This window comes from Eretmochelys imbricata, chromosome 11, assembly GCF_965152235.1.
Source record: "Eretmochelys imbricata isolate rEreImb1 chromosome 11, rEreImb1.hap1, whole genome shotgun sequence".
Lineage (NCBI taxonomy): Eukaryota > Metazoa > Chordata > Testudines > Cheloniidae > Eretmochelys > Eretmochelys imbricata.
This window is the reverse complement of record NC_135582.1, coordinates 80,913,256-80,926,795: the sequence shown is the minus strand read 5'-3', so window position 1 is coordinate 80,926,795 and position 13,540 is coordinate 80,913,256. Positions and strand designations below refer to the sequence as shown.

At 49.3% G+C, this 13,540-nt stretch overlaps 1 protein-coding gene across 1 annotated transcript in view; it reads right to left on the bottom strand.

The window, feature by feature from the left end:
- Positions 1-13,540, bottom strand: part of COL6A1 (collagen type VI alpha 1 chain) — a 67,525-nt gene that overhangs the window by 45,085 nt on the left and 8,900 nt on the right. Inside the window, exons 3-13 of the mRNA XM_077829994.1 lie at positions 13,195-13,395; positions 7,843-8,002; positions 6,730-6,849; positions 6,569-6,589; positions 5,686-5,706; positions 5,540-5,584; positions 4,206-4,259; positions 1,817-1,861; positions 1,658-1,684; positions 673-699; positions 528-572 (exon numbers count right to left, since the gene is read on the bottom strand). Coding sequence (XP_077686120.1) covers positions 528-572; positions 673-699; positions 1,658-1,684; positions 1,817-1,861; positions 4,206-4,259; positions 5,540-5,584; positions 5,686-5,706; positions 6,569-6,589; positions 6,730-6,849; positions 7,843-8,002; positions 13,195-13,395 — 766 coding nt within the window. The remainder of the gene's footprint in view (positions 1-527; positions 573-672; positions 700-1,657; positions 1,685-1,816; positions 1,862-4,205; positions 4,260-5,539; positions 5,585-5,685; positions 5,707-6,568; positions 6,590-6,729; positions 6,850-7,842; positions 8,003-13,194; positions 13,396-13,540) is intronic.

Genomic DNA, 13,540 nt, shown 5'->3' with positions numbered 1-13,540 from the left:
CTGAGCTGATGAATTGCTTTATGTCATGCAATGTGCCCAGACACAGCTGTGATGGGCTGCACAGTAACTGGCTACAGCCGGGAGCACTCTGTTCCTGAGAGGGGCGGGGAACAGCTGAGACACCCAGCCCAGGCCCTGTCCTAGTGACGGGCCCCTCACTGGGAGTCCAGAAAGGAGCCCTCAGCACACGGAGCAGTTGGATCCCCAGCTGGATTCAGGCCAGATTTCTTCCTATGGGACCTGTGCTGTCAGGGGGGAGGTCAGGCCTGGGCAGTTGCCTCACCTTTCTCCCTTCCTTGGCTGCTCCCATCCCAGTAGCTGTATGGCTTTACCGCAGGTCCCAAGATCAATGCCTGTTCCTGCACCCAGCCCCCGATCACTCCGTGCCAGGACCCCACCCCTGAGGGCATGGGGAGCCCAAAACGCCCTGGAGTCAAACAGAGCCTCCCGGCCCACAGGTGTCTCTATGGTAAGCAGCGTACAGAGACAGCGCTCCCGGCACGCTGTGCCCCAAGCACGAGACTCACCTTCATGCCATCTATGCCGTCAATGCCACGCCTGCCCTTCTCCCCCTGGGAGGAGAGAAACAAGAGAACGGTGTAGAAACCATTTCCGGCACACTGCCCACCCCGCCAGAGCCCACCAAGTCATAGGAAAATCCCAGCAGCTGACCTTATATCCTTTGGATCCTCGCGAGCCCTGTCCGGAAAGGAGAGGAGAGGTTAGTGACAGCAGACAGGTCATGTTCACCTCCCGGCCATGTGTGGGCTATGCGTTGGCTTGGCCCAGCTGACCAGGAAGGACGGGAGACACAGGATGCAAGCTCCCCTTCGAAGTTGGCCCGCCTCTTCCCTAGTAAAGGAGGCAGGGCTTTCCCCCTCCCCTCGTTAATGGGAGGAAGGACAAATTCACACCGGCGGGTAACTGGTGTTTCAAAGTAACACTTCACTCTGGTGCATATTCCAGCGCCTGTCCATAGCACTTTGTCTCTGTCTCAACTGCCCGGGTAACCTGCTGCTCCTAGCCGGGCGCTGGAGAAGAGGGAAGACATGGCGGGTGGGCGAATGCCCAGCATGCTAGGCTTGAAAGTTCATGGAAAGGATCATCAGTCTGGACTCCAGCTCTCTGAGCCCCAGTCCCTCTTGACTCCACAGTGGGGAGTCTTAGAGCGCCTCTCCCTCTGGCCTTGCCTTGCTGGACTGTGAGGACAACATACACAGCTGTGTTGTGGTGCTGGGCCGCCCGCACTCAACTTGCCAATGTTTGGAGATGCAGACCCCTCTAGGGCTGAATCAGCCAGGGTCTGAGTCCTGCCGCGCCTAGGAAAAACCTGCTTCTCTTTACTCCCCTGAGGTAAGCCCTTCTGGTGTGAGCGTCAGGAGGGGAAACCAGTGACCCGCAGCAGTGTGTGTGTTTGAGAGAGAAGCAACCATAGACTCACTAAGCTGACAAAGGAGCACAAAGGTAGATAAACGTAGCTGATGGATCCCCCCGCCCCGCGGGACATGGTGTTGGCAGTGGCCACATTTCAGTCTCCAGGAGAAAGCCTAGTCATGCTGCCAAAGGGGGAAGGTGTCACAGGAGACTGTGTGGGGAAATGAGCAAAACCTGCGGGGCTGGCAAAGGCCACTGACTGCACACTGCATGCCATACTCACCTTTTCTCCTCGAGTGCCTTTTTCTCCCTAAACAACAAAGGAAAGACAACGATTAAACTGAGACAACGAAGTGTGCGTCAAAACTCAGCTCTAAGATGCCATGATGATGCTACTACTCCTCATCACCCTCCAATAGACTGCAAAGAAAATTGTACATACCTTCATCCCCTGGTAGCCAATGGGTCCCAGGTCACCTTGCTTGCCCTAGGGTACAAAACCCAAACACATTAGAACCTTTATAGCAGGAAATAGCTAGCCACCACTCCTCCTGTTCAGCAGCATACTATGTACATATAAGGGGAAGATGGTATTCAAGTTCTCTCTATTTATGACGTTTTTCTATTTCTAGGTTTTAAAACAAATTCAGCAAAAACCCACACACCAAAAATCATGTTCCTGAAATATCTCTGTCCACTTCAGAACTTCATTCAACTGAGCTGCACTTTTCATCGTCCGCATAACACCCACCTCTCTACATCTGGGCTACAATCTTATCAGCAAATACAAAGGAAAGTGAAGACAAATTGATTCATTTCTGCCACATCTACGCTGGGTATTTCAGTGCAAATTTTGCTGCTGGGTTTCAAATCCAAACTTTACCAGTGGGTCATACAGAGCAATTCCTCTTCACATACCAATAAACAGGGAGTACTCATTAACATTTATGTTGCAAGCATCTAAACATCTCAGAAAGTTAAAGGAAACTTAATTGCTTCCTTGGGAAGGTAAGGAAGCATTCATCCCCTTAAAGCTCTCCATGTGAATATCTGAAAATCAGGTCCTTTCCAGGGCTGGGGAAACTGAGAGCTACAAGAGGTGTCGTTTGGGATGAAAGTTAAGTCTCAGAAAAAATCTACAAAGAAGAAAATATATAGTCACATGTTTTCCAAGCTGAAAACACACAAGCTGACTGTGCACTGATGGGTGTGGGAGAAATACACCTACAAAAATAAATGTACCTACTAAAAAGGGGAGGAGGAAAAATGTTTTCCTCCTCCTGTTAGCAGATTAAACACCTCCCTGTAACACTGCCCTGTCTATAGTGGGAAAGGCGCATCAGAGCCAAAGTGAGGCGGGCATCCATGGGATGGGTGAGTCAGAGAAATACCCTGTAGGAAAACTAGTTATTTTGGGTTTGGCACTCAGAAGCCTGTTGGCTACAAGTTTGCAGTGAGGCGATGAAGGGCTCCTCATCTGAGTCATCAGACCACTGTCATCACTCTCGGCACCATTACCATGGTGTCCCACAGAAACACTTTGGCCCTGACTGGGAATGGGGGAGCGGAGAGAGCACTCGTTGGCCGGTCTACTATTCTGTTGTAACCAATCAGCGGTCGCTACCATCTACCTTTTCCCTCTGAACTGTTCCTGTGTGACCAGCGTGGGACCCAAACATAGACCTGCCTATGAAACCCCTCCGACCCTGAAGAGAAGCTGAAGTGAAAGCAATCTCTAGGCCAGCTACTACTGAAACAGTGCATCGTCATTGGAACTCATTTCTGCTCAGACTCAGGCCGGTCAGGGATTCAGACTCCGCACCGCCTTGGGTTTTCTTGATTGACCCACTGGCCGTGGGAAGGCCTGTCATTACCAATCCGTCTCTTATATTTATTTGGCTACTTTGGTTTGCTTCCCGGTTGGCCAGCACAGGGCTGTCCTTACTCCCTAACAACGCTGGAGACTGTGGCCAGGACGTCCCAGCAGGCTGGGTCTGTGCAGAGAAGATAATCAGAAAGCCACAGGTATGAGTGGCCTAGTGGACAGCTGCTGCAGAGATTTTATTTCCTAAGACCCCTTAGTCTTGGTCCCCAAGAGAAGTAGGAGGTGGGGGAAGGAGGACAAAAATTCCAGATGGGTCACAATAAGGGAAAGTATGATCTAGCAGACTGGACATTCGCATGTAACAGGGTACATCCTATTTATTATCTGGAGTCCGGGGCATCATATTTCCTGCCGTGATGGACCATTGACAGCTAGCACTGTCAACATAACGAGGAGTCCTTGTGGCACCTTAGAGACTAACAAATTTATTTGGGCATAAGCTTTCCCAAATAAATTGGTTAGTCTCTAAGGTGCCACAAGGACTCCTCGTTGTTTTTGCTGATCCAGACTAACATGGCTACCCCTCTGAACACTGTAAACCTGTTAGCTCACCCAGTGTTGGGCAGAGCTACAGGACAGACTGACAGACTTATTGGTCAGAGCTACAGTTGACTGGAAAACCAGCAACGTACCGCCCCGTGCCCCAGGCGAACGCGGCCTGTGCCGCAGCACGCTAGTGCGAACCTCACCGTACCTGACACACTGAAACAGAACGTTACACCTGCAAACGTCTTCTTGGAATGCAACAAGCTAGCCCAGAACAAGGTGACTGTCTAGCGCCATCCCACATGTAGTTAGCCCAGAAGAAGGTGAGCATACAGACCCATCCCACAAGGGAGTGCTGTCCCAGGGGCTCTCAAGTGTTTCACACGAGCCATTAAGGGTCAAAGCGTAGCCTCTGGTTCAATCTCCCCCGTCAAAGCGCTGTGTGTCCTTCCCTACTTACCGGCTCTCCAGCATCTCCTTTCTCACCGGGAAGACCTGGCTTTCCTCTTTCCCCCTGAAACACAAAACATTCATCAATGTAGGACACAATCTTTATTTATATATAGCTTTATCAAGTGATCCAATTTCATCTCCAGCATAACTTCCTGGAGTGACTCTCCCGCAAGGACAGGTGGCCCCGGGCATGCTCCTTGTCATTAGCTTAATGTTTCTGATCAGCTGGATGTGTGTCTAATCTTATTGTCTAGGACCAAATGACTTCATTTGCTTTGGGTCTGTGACAGGCTGCTCACCAACGAGGAGCTTCCTGATTCATAAACAGCGATACCTCCGGGCAGGCCAGCTCACTACATCTCTAGAGCTTCTGAGAGAGAGCAGTGTGGTCCACTGAGCAAACTGGAAACTGTAGCCAATGGGCCCAAAGGATTTTGCTCCTGTTCTCCCCATGACTGGTTCCTTATTTCCCAATCTCATGTGTCATCTCCCACCCCAGCCTAGGGGGAGACTGGAGAAAAGCAAACATGGCGCTGACTTTCCCACAGGCAATGGAACATGATCCTGGCAATGACTGGTCGGTAAGTCTGACTTCTGCTCCTTTGAAATAGAAACCAGTGATGTACGGCTAAGAGACCGCGTGGAAGGGGAACTCTTGTGAGCCGGCGTGGCTGCAGGAGTCACAGGGCTTGCCACAATGGATTGACTGGTGTTCATTTGAGGGTCACCACCACCCTAGCTCTCCTAAAGCTCAGGAAAGCACAGCTGTGATCCCAACACATGCCCACCTTGGTTCCGTTCACACTGTCCCCCTCTTCTACTTCCCACTGCTGGGAGCCTTGCTGGGGTGGTGGCCCAGCGTCAGTGCTGCCTGCTGACCCTGGGGAGTGACAGGGCTGTCACAGGACTCCAGTGCCAGCTCCAAGGAGAGGAGTGGCCTGGCATGGCCCACCACTGGCATTTGGGAGTGTGAATAGCATCTGGGTAGGATCCCAGCTCTTCTTGCCTGGAGGATGCAGCTGTGTTGTGGGGCTAAGGGAGGGCTGGCTTGTAAGCTCTCAGACAGCAGTGATTCTGGGGGGAGGGTGGTCTAACAAAGGGGCATGAAGTTAAAGCCACAGATACTGTTCTCTGCTTAGATCCTTAATCTATATTTTCTTGACCGAGGCAGCCTTGCTCAGGAAGGCCGCAGGGCAGAGCACAAATCAGATGGCGATTATGCCATGAGTATCCCTGTCCAGTGGCCTCCCCACGTCCCTCCATTGGATCTCTGCTGTGGTGTACCCCATCTCAGCCTCACTCCCATGGCAGGGAAGTTGCTGGGTGCGTTTATTTACTGACCTCATATCCTGGATCCCCAGGTGGTCCCAGAGGCCCTCTAGCAGGCTGCAAAAAACGTGTAATGATTAGAGCAGGGAAACGTGCACAGACATGGAGAAAGATGTATTCAATGCAAGCTAATGGAGGGCTAGTCGCGCCCAACTCACCTGGCACTCAAAGGAGCAGCACTGCCCAGAGAGAAGAAGAAAGCACAATGTTAGAGACATGGAGGGGCTGGGCTACCTCAATTAACCTGGGCAGAAACTGAAACACTGAATTATCATCTTCCCACCACCATAAACCCAGGAAGGGGCGAGCTGGACCAGACTGTAGGTGTCCAGGCAGGCAGTGCCCGATGGCGACTTACGCTGTTATAAGGTCAAGAAGAGCCTTGACGTGCCACAGTCTTCAGGCTAGCCACTCTCCCTATACAGGGAGTCCAGGTTATTCTGATGTGATAATAAGATACCCGAAAGTCTCTTCCCCCAGTATGCTCAGCTGCACGCACCAGACCCGAGGGGGCACGGCACTGTACGTTTGGATGCATGGCCAAGCTCCATCCCACTGGGTACTTGCTAGAAGCTAGCAACAAATGCTAAGAGAGGGCATACTGTACTTTTTTGCCAGCAGGAATAAGAAGAGCTACACACGCACCCTCCCCCCGAGAGCTGAACTGTGCATAGGCAGGACACTTCAAGGCATGTCCGCGAAAGCTCTGCCTACCCCTGGGGGCCTGGAGAGCAGGAAAGGCTCAGGGGTAGCTCTCCAGGCCTGGCATAGTTTGTTCCCTACTGCCTGGAAGGGAGGAGTCACGCTGCGTCCCTTTACTGCCTCTGGGCTATAGATGAAGATAGCCCAACGGCCCTGGCTCTGGGCTCACTGTTGTGTAGGATGGAGTGAGAACAAGCTCTGCCTTTCATCGCGTCTCATAGGAGAGCCAGCTTGACTCAGACAGCAAAGGAGAGGGGGCTAGAAAGGGAACACGTTCAGCTGGAGAGGGCAGTGGGCCCCTGCTGCACAAGTGAAAAGCCCGGAGAACGCAAGACTCACCATTTGTTCCACATTCTTTTTCTGAAATAGCAAAAACAATACGAACATTTGATGAGCCCCTTTAGAACAGTGTGGCCAAATACCCCGCGGCAGTGGGCTGGGGTAGACAGGAGAGAAGGGGGGCCAGGAGCAATGGAGGGGAAGAGCAAGGGAATACTCACAATCATATCTATGATGGTTTCTATTGTACTGTCAGTATCTACCGGAAACTGTACAAGGCTGGTTGCTGTGAAGTTGCGGCGATAGTTGTTGTCCGTGGCTATAACATTCAGCCTTGGTTCCTGGGGTAAAACAACAACAAAGCAGCAAGGCTGGACTCAAAGGCGATCAGGAGCTGTGATGCCTCCTAAGTGCCCTTCCATCCATGATTAACTCAAGCAACACGACTTGATGGCATTCCTAAATGGGCTAGCCTTGCAAGCTACAGTCTAGAAATGCCCTGCACATGCAACGAATTCAGTGTCCCAGGAACTGCAGCATCTGTCCTGGGAATAGGACAGTATTATCCAGGCTTGGGGAAGCGGCTGAGAAATTAGAGAGGCCGTGCCACGTTCTTGGCATTCAGGAAGCCAGCTGAACTTTTCCCTGGGCCGTGAACCTCCTCCTGTTTCTAGGAGGACCCATCAGCCAAACATGCTTGATCATCTTTAAATCATTTTGGGTACATCTACACTTCAGCTAGGAACGAGTCTCCCAGTGTGGGGAGACAGGCTTACACTAGCTGGCTCAAGCATAGCATGCTAAAAGTCGCTGGGGTTGGGCCTTGTGTCTGCGTCTCTCTTTCCCAGCTGGCATACGCTGCCATCTTGCATAGCATGGTCCAGAAGGTGTCATACCTCAATTTCATCTCAGTGTCTGGGCCTGCTGGGATCTGACGCTTTTGCTCAGCCGAATGTAGAGATAGGATCAATCATAACATTCGGCTATGGAGCGGAATCCAAGTTTCCCCAGAGTTAAGGTGTGGGTGTCAGATCCAGGAGTTTGTTTTGGGACCCTCTGCGTTAATTACAGGCATTGGACCAGATTCTCAGCTGGTGTCAACTGGCATAGCTCCACTGGTACTTTATTTCTAATCGTCGTTTTTTCCCCCCAGCTTCAAACTTTATACTCACTGGCTGCCCTTCCTGGAATTGCTGTCAGTCATGGGACCCTCTGCATCAAAGAGAGGATTAATTGACTCCTCTCAGTAATATCCTGTTTCTAATTATATTCCTTTCCACTCCAATTATGAAATACCTAGGCGATAACAAGGGCCACATTTGAGCAATTCATACCAGATGGTCAGGAGAAATGGCAATGGAGAACACTTTGATTCCCAGATGCTTTGCTTCATTGGCAGCATCTTCCAGTCCTCCACATGGCTCTTTGTACCCTTCCAAGGGGTGTCCATCTGTCACCACAATCAGGTATTTGTTCTCCTTCTGATGGGAGCCGCTGTAACAATTCAAAATGGTTAGCTGGGAATATGTAGCTTTGATGAGTGCCCCCCACTTCTATTTTGACATGACCTACACTCGCTGTGTTTCACAGCATTATGGCAATGCCTGTTTGGGGTACATTGATGCCCTCATGACGGAAGGATTAATGGTCTGCAGGTATACAGCACTGGAAGAGGGCAGAGTTCAAACACTTGGCATCTCAGCCTGATTGTGTTGATGGTGACACGCGGGGAGGGGGGTGGGGAATTCACAGTGTTTTTCTGAGGTTCTCTTTTCTTGAGAAAATTTTTGCCTCATTTTTAGGACAATAATAATTGATCAGCATTTAACATGGATGTATTTAAATTATATCATAGATTGGACTCCTGGGAAGTCCTGCATTCCAAGTGATGAACTCCCACTAACACAGGGATCACCCCCCTCACACTTCCAGCAACCTCCAGTACTGTACAAATCGTAAGTGTGAGATGGGGGTTGGACCAAGAGTTTGTAAAAAACTATTTTTACAATGTTGTCTCAATTTGTAGGGTTGTTTTATGGCTTTAACCTGAACCTTACTTATCCTGCAACATGAATGTAATAAAAGGATATTTGGAATGGAATTAGATTTCCTTGGGCGATGGTTTAATACTACGTCTAAGGATATTTCTATACAGAGAACTTGAATTATTAAACCAACAACACACTGAGCCAGATCTTTCCCTTTTCGTGTCACTCGGCAGCAGGAAGCAGAAGCAGCCAGATAAACATTATTAATGACTATTTACAAAGAGCGTATATGCTGCATTTCAAAAAGAAACACAATGCTCATAATTTAATCCCCAGACTATCTAACTACACAGTACGACATCGCTCAACTCAGATCCACAGGTAACATCTGTGTAGACAGCAGCTTAACTTCCAACAGGAAACACTTCCAATGAAGGGACACAGAGGAGAAAGGTGAGTGCAGTACTTGCAACCCCAGGCCAAGCTGATCCGCTAACTTTTGACGCAATCTGGAAGGGAAGGTGGGTCGGGGAGAGCACATGACAATTCCTCATCACTGCAGAGAACAGAAAGCCTTTTACTGGGGAGTGCAGTAACCCACATTTGCAGTTTCAAGTCAAGTGTCAAAAGGACCAGGATGGCTTTTGTCAGCCTGGTGGAGAAAGGCAACGCTCCAGCTGAAGCTAAGCGCATGGGCATTAAGCTGTGTGCACTCACACATGAAGTGAGGGCATCCGTTAGGTTCTGTGACATAATGCCGAGCTTTTCTCGTCACAGCACAAGAGGTGTTGCTTCTGGTTGCCATCTATGGGAGTGAAAATTTCAGGCCTGAGTGACAAGACGGGTTAACCGGCATGCTAAGAAGCATACAGAACTAGGATGGACACACACAGTCTCTGACTTCACCTATTACAAACAGCTGGTCCTAATCTAAACCTGATTCACTGGTAACCGGGGGGTGTCACTAGCTTCCTGCTCCACTTTGGCTTACCCTGAAACAACAGTTCCCAGGAGGCACACTGACTGGCACTGGAAGCCTGAGACCTGGCTGGCGGGTGTTGCTGGAAAATGGCTCCTCTGCTTCCCGCACTGAATTGGGTTGCAAATGGCTGGGCTTGGTTTGCCACGAGGCGGGAGGCAGAAACGCCGAGGGGCAAGTCTCTCAGGTAGCTGTAACTCTAACTTGTCTGAAGACTCTTTCTGTTTCTGTTGGGAATGTGTTGTAACTGCTGCTGGTGAGCAGCTCCATCCAACTCCCACTGGAGTCCAAGGCAGGGTGCCGACTGACTTTGGGAAGGGCTAAGCAGGCCCAAATTGACATAGCCTTTGTGGTTTGCTCTACATTCATTGGTGACTTTCAGTCAAACTCCGATAACTCTTAGAAAACAGCAGACTCCTTTCAAAGGGTCAGCAGCACTGCCAGACCCCAGTGTGCAGAAACCAGGAGTCAGGCCCCCGAATGGTGAGACTGGCTTACAAACCATGGGAGTCTAAAAAACAATCCTCCTTGCACTCTGTTTATTCACCCTTCTAGGTTTTGAGCCTTTCGGGCGCATGTTTTCAAGCCCTTCCCTGCCACCAGGAGGGCTAGAAACTTGCTTTTTTGTAAAAAAACAGATTCAAGTCAAGTCCTCTGTGGAAAGGCTGCCAATTACAGGAAAGTGGATGGCGGTGAATCACTTCATCTGAAAGCCAAGGACAACATTCTCTCTGCCATCTTTCTCTTTGGTTTGGTTCAGAGAACTGGCTTCCTCAACAGCAGTGTCGCTACAAAATGTACTTTTGTCATCGCCGGGTTTACGCTGCCAGACTTGCAGTGTCCTAGGTTTTTACCCGGGCAATCAGCGATGTCTTCCCCAATTAGACTCAGCCCACCTGCTGATAGTGTGGGAAGGTCCCATTTCTAATTCTCTTCTGAGGGTGAGGAAGCTCTAGGCCTCAAACACTGACTCTCATTCAACCTCACCTGTCCTGATTGTGCCCTGGGCAAAGTGGGGCATCACTCCAGGGCAGCTGGTCCGGGTGGCTGGGGCAATTCTGTCACTCTCATTCTGAGATACAGTTTTCTGAACTGCTGGCCTGCTCCCATTATATAAAGCTACATACAAATTGAAGATCATGTCACTAAGAGGTGCTCTTAAGACTGGTGCAGATTCAGTCTCCTTAGAGAATGAGACCCAAATCACGACCCATGTGAGCTGGTTAAAGGGGTTGGCTCCTCCCTGAGCCACATGAGGGAAGGATCCTCTCCCATTAGCTCAAGAATCCAGTATGTTAATGGAGAAAGCTGGCAGATACTCTACTCAGTTTACCTCCACAACAGAGCTACTATGCCGCAAACTTTAGCACTGAACTGTGCTGTTTTCCCAGCAACAAGAAACACAGCAGCGCAGACCTGGGACTAGCGCTGGGAGGAATATTTCTGGCCACAAATGCAGATTCAGTGACATCAAAAGGTTTAGTGAATTCATGTCGATTTCACCAAATTATTTTGGTTGAACTCCCCTCCAACTCAAATTAATAAAAAAACCCTCAAAACATTTTGAGTTTTCAGTTTAAAATAACTTTTCTTTTCCAAATTACCGTTAGCTTTATTAAAGACCATCAAAAATCTTCTAAAATGTAGAAAGGACACACTTTGTTCGACCTTAACATTTTTTCCAACTTTTCAATTCACTTCAGGTTCAGCTTGAAGCAAATTCTTTTTTGGGGATTGCCCACTAACTGGGAAATCGGCGATTTGCCCAGCTCTCCTTGTGAGGCTTACTGAAATCTGGATGTTTTACTCACTGACTTGCTCTGTAATTGTTCTGTGACCCCTGTCCCTGCCCGTCTCTGTCCCACCAGTGTCTCTTGGGACTGCAAAAAAGCTCAAAAAGTGGAGGGAAGGAACTGGGGAAATTTATTTCAACTTTTCAATTCACTTCAAATTTGGGGGGGGTTTCAATAAAAATAATTAAATAGAGAAATGGAGAAGTTTTAAAATGTCTAAAAATAGACATTTGCAAGGTAAATGTAAATTCAATTGTTTTAGATCGCTTTTGTAGACTCAGATTGTGCGCTCTACTGGACTATAGAACTGCATATTCTTACTAGAGTAGACCTCCCTCCCCTCCTACAGTTTCTTACCCTCACTTGGGTCTTTTCTTGATCTAGGCCCCAAACATACAAGTGAGTCAGTACAAATTGAACTCTGCACCTTGTGCAGATCCCTTTCTATGACCTGAGCCTTGGATTGCAAACTGTCTGGGGAAGACCCTGTGTCTTTCTGTAGGGGCCCCGGGAGCTACTGTAATACAACTGATGAGGGTAAATCCATCCTCATCATTGTATCCACTCATTATACTCCACACCTGAACATAGCCATTATATGAACAACAAACCTCATACCTCTGTACTTTGACCCGTTAACCTTTTACCCCCAATTGGGGATTTTGCAGATTATGTATTCCTTACGCCATCCGATCCTAAACCGAACTTTGCACCCCCTGATAATCTGTATGTTATTCCCTGATAAACAGGAACTTCTGTGCTTAAACTCTGTGCCGTTTTCTTTTTATTTTAACACCTTAATACAATTTTTAACTAATGAAGGATTTCAAAAGGAGGCATGTTCCACATAGAGATGGAATCCCCTGTGTGAAATGCTGAGAGCTCCTTAGAGAAACAAGGCCGGGGAGGTAATAGCTGTTCCTGGACTACCTCCTCTTGGTGAGACAGACAAGCTTTCAGGCTGACACAGAGCTCTCCTGCGGGCCTGGGAAAGGTACTCAGAGTGTCACAGCTACAAAGTGAAACAGATTGTTGAGCATAAGTAGTGAACACATATTTCAGGCACCATTCAGGGTGAAGTGGCCCATTCGCTCCCCAGTCAGTATTCAGAGCGGTGAGCCTTGTGTGATGAGCTCTGCCACACCTTTATGGCTACATTTGGGTAGCCATACTACTGGGCCCAAAAAAAGAATTAGATAAGTTGATGGAGGATAGGCTATTAGTCAAGATGGTCAGGGACACAACTGCATGCTCAGGGTGTCCCTAAACCTCCAATTGCCAGAAGCTAGAAATGGGCAACAGGGGATGGATCACTTGATGATGACCTGTTCTGTTCATTCTCTCTGGGGCACCTGGCATTGGCCACTGTCAGAAGACCGGATACTGGGCTAGCTGGACCATTGGTCTGACTCAGCCTGGCCGTTCTTATGCTCTTATGTACATTTGCAAAAAGAGGTTCTAGTCAATGTTAGAGGTAACATTTTTCTACATAATTAACTGCAGGCACAATTAATTGTGCCTGTAATTACACCCATTTAGAACTACAGCCACCTGATTGTGTCCATCGTGGACACAGTCACTAAATTATGCTCAGAGCACTTGAGCCTGGCTGAGGTGCAGCTAAATGTAACGGGGGGCAGATCCTTAGCCGGTGTCCATTGTCAGAGTTCTGTTGAGATTTCTCCCAGCTGAGGCTCACCAGCGGTCTCCTGGAGTGTTTTGGAGGTAAACAGAAACAAAGAGCCCAGAGAAGCGAAGGGGGAAGCTCCCTGGTGGAGTCAGACCATAGTGCCTCTCCAGAACGTTTCAACCGGCAGCAGAGAATGACTGTGTCCCAGAACAAGGACAAGGACAAGGCGTCTCCCACCTCCTTCTCTCTCCTCTGTGCTCCTTGGGCACTGTGTGGGAGGCACTGTTCTCACTCACCGGATGAGCAGCTCCTCAATCCCTCTCTTGATGGCGCAGTCTGTATAGGTGCCTTTCCCGATGTAGTCCACAGCAGACACTCTGCTCTTTAAGTCATTTTGTCCAGCGGGCATTCGGTCAAGCCCTTTGATCAGCACGACCTCATCGCTGTAATGCAGAGCTCCGGCATTCCACACCAAGTTCCGGTCACACCGGTAATACCTGGAGAGACAAAAAGGGACACCCACCTTCAGTGTCTGCTTCCCCCACCCCTGCAGTAACCTCCCCTCATCACCGCCATGGCCCCCTCCCAGTTCCCACACATCTCTGGCTTTGTCTCTCTGGCAGCGGAGTGGCCCTGTACAGA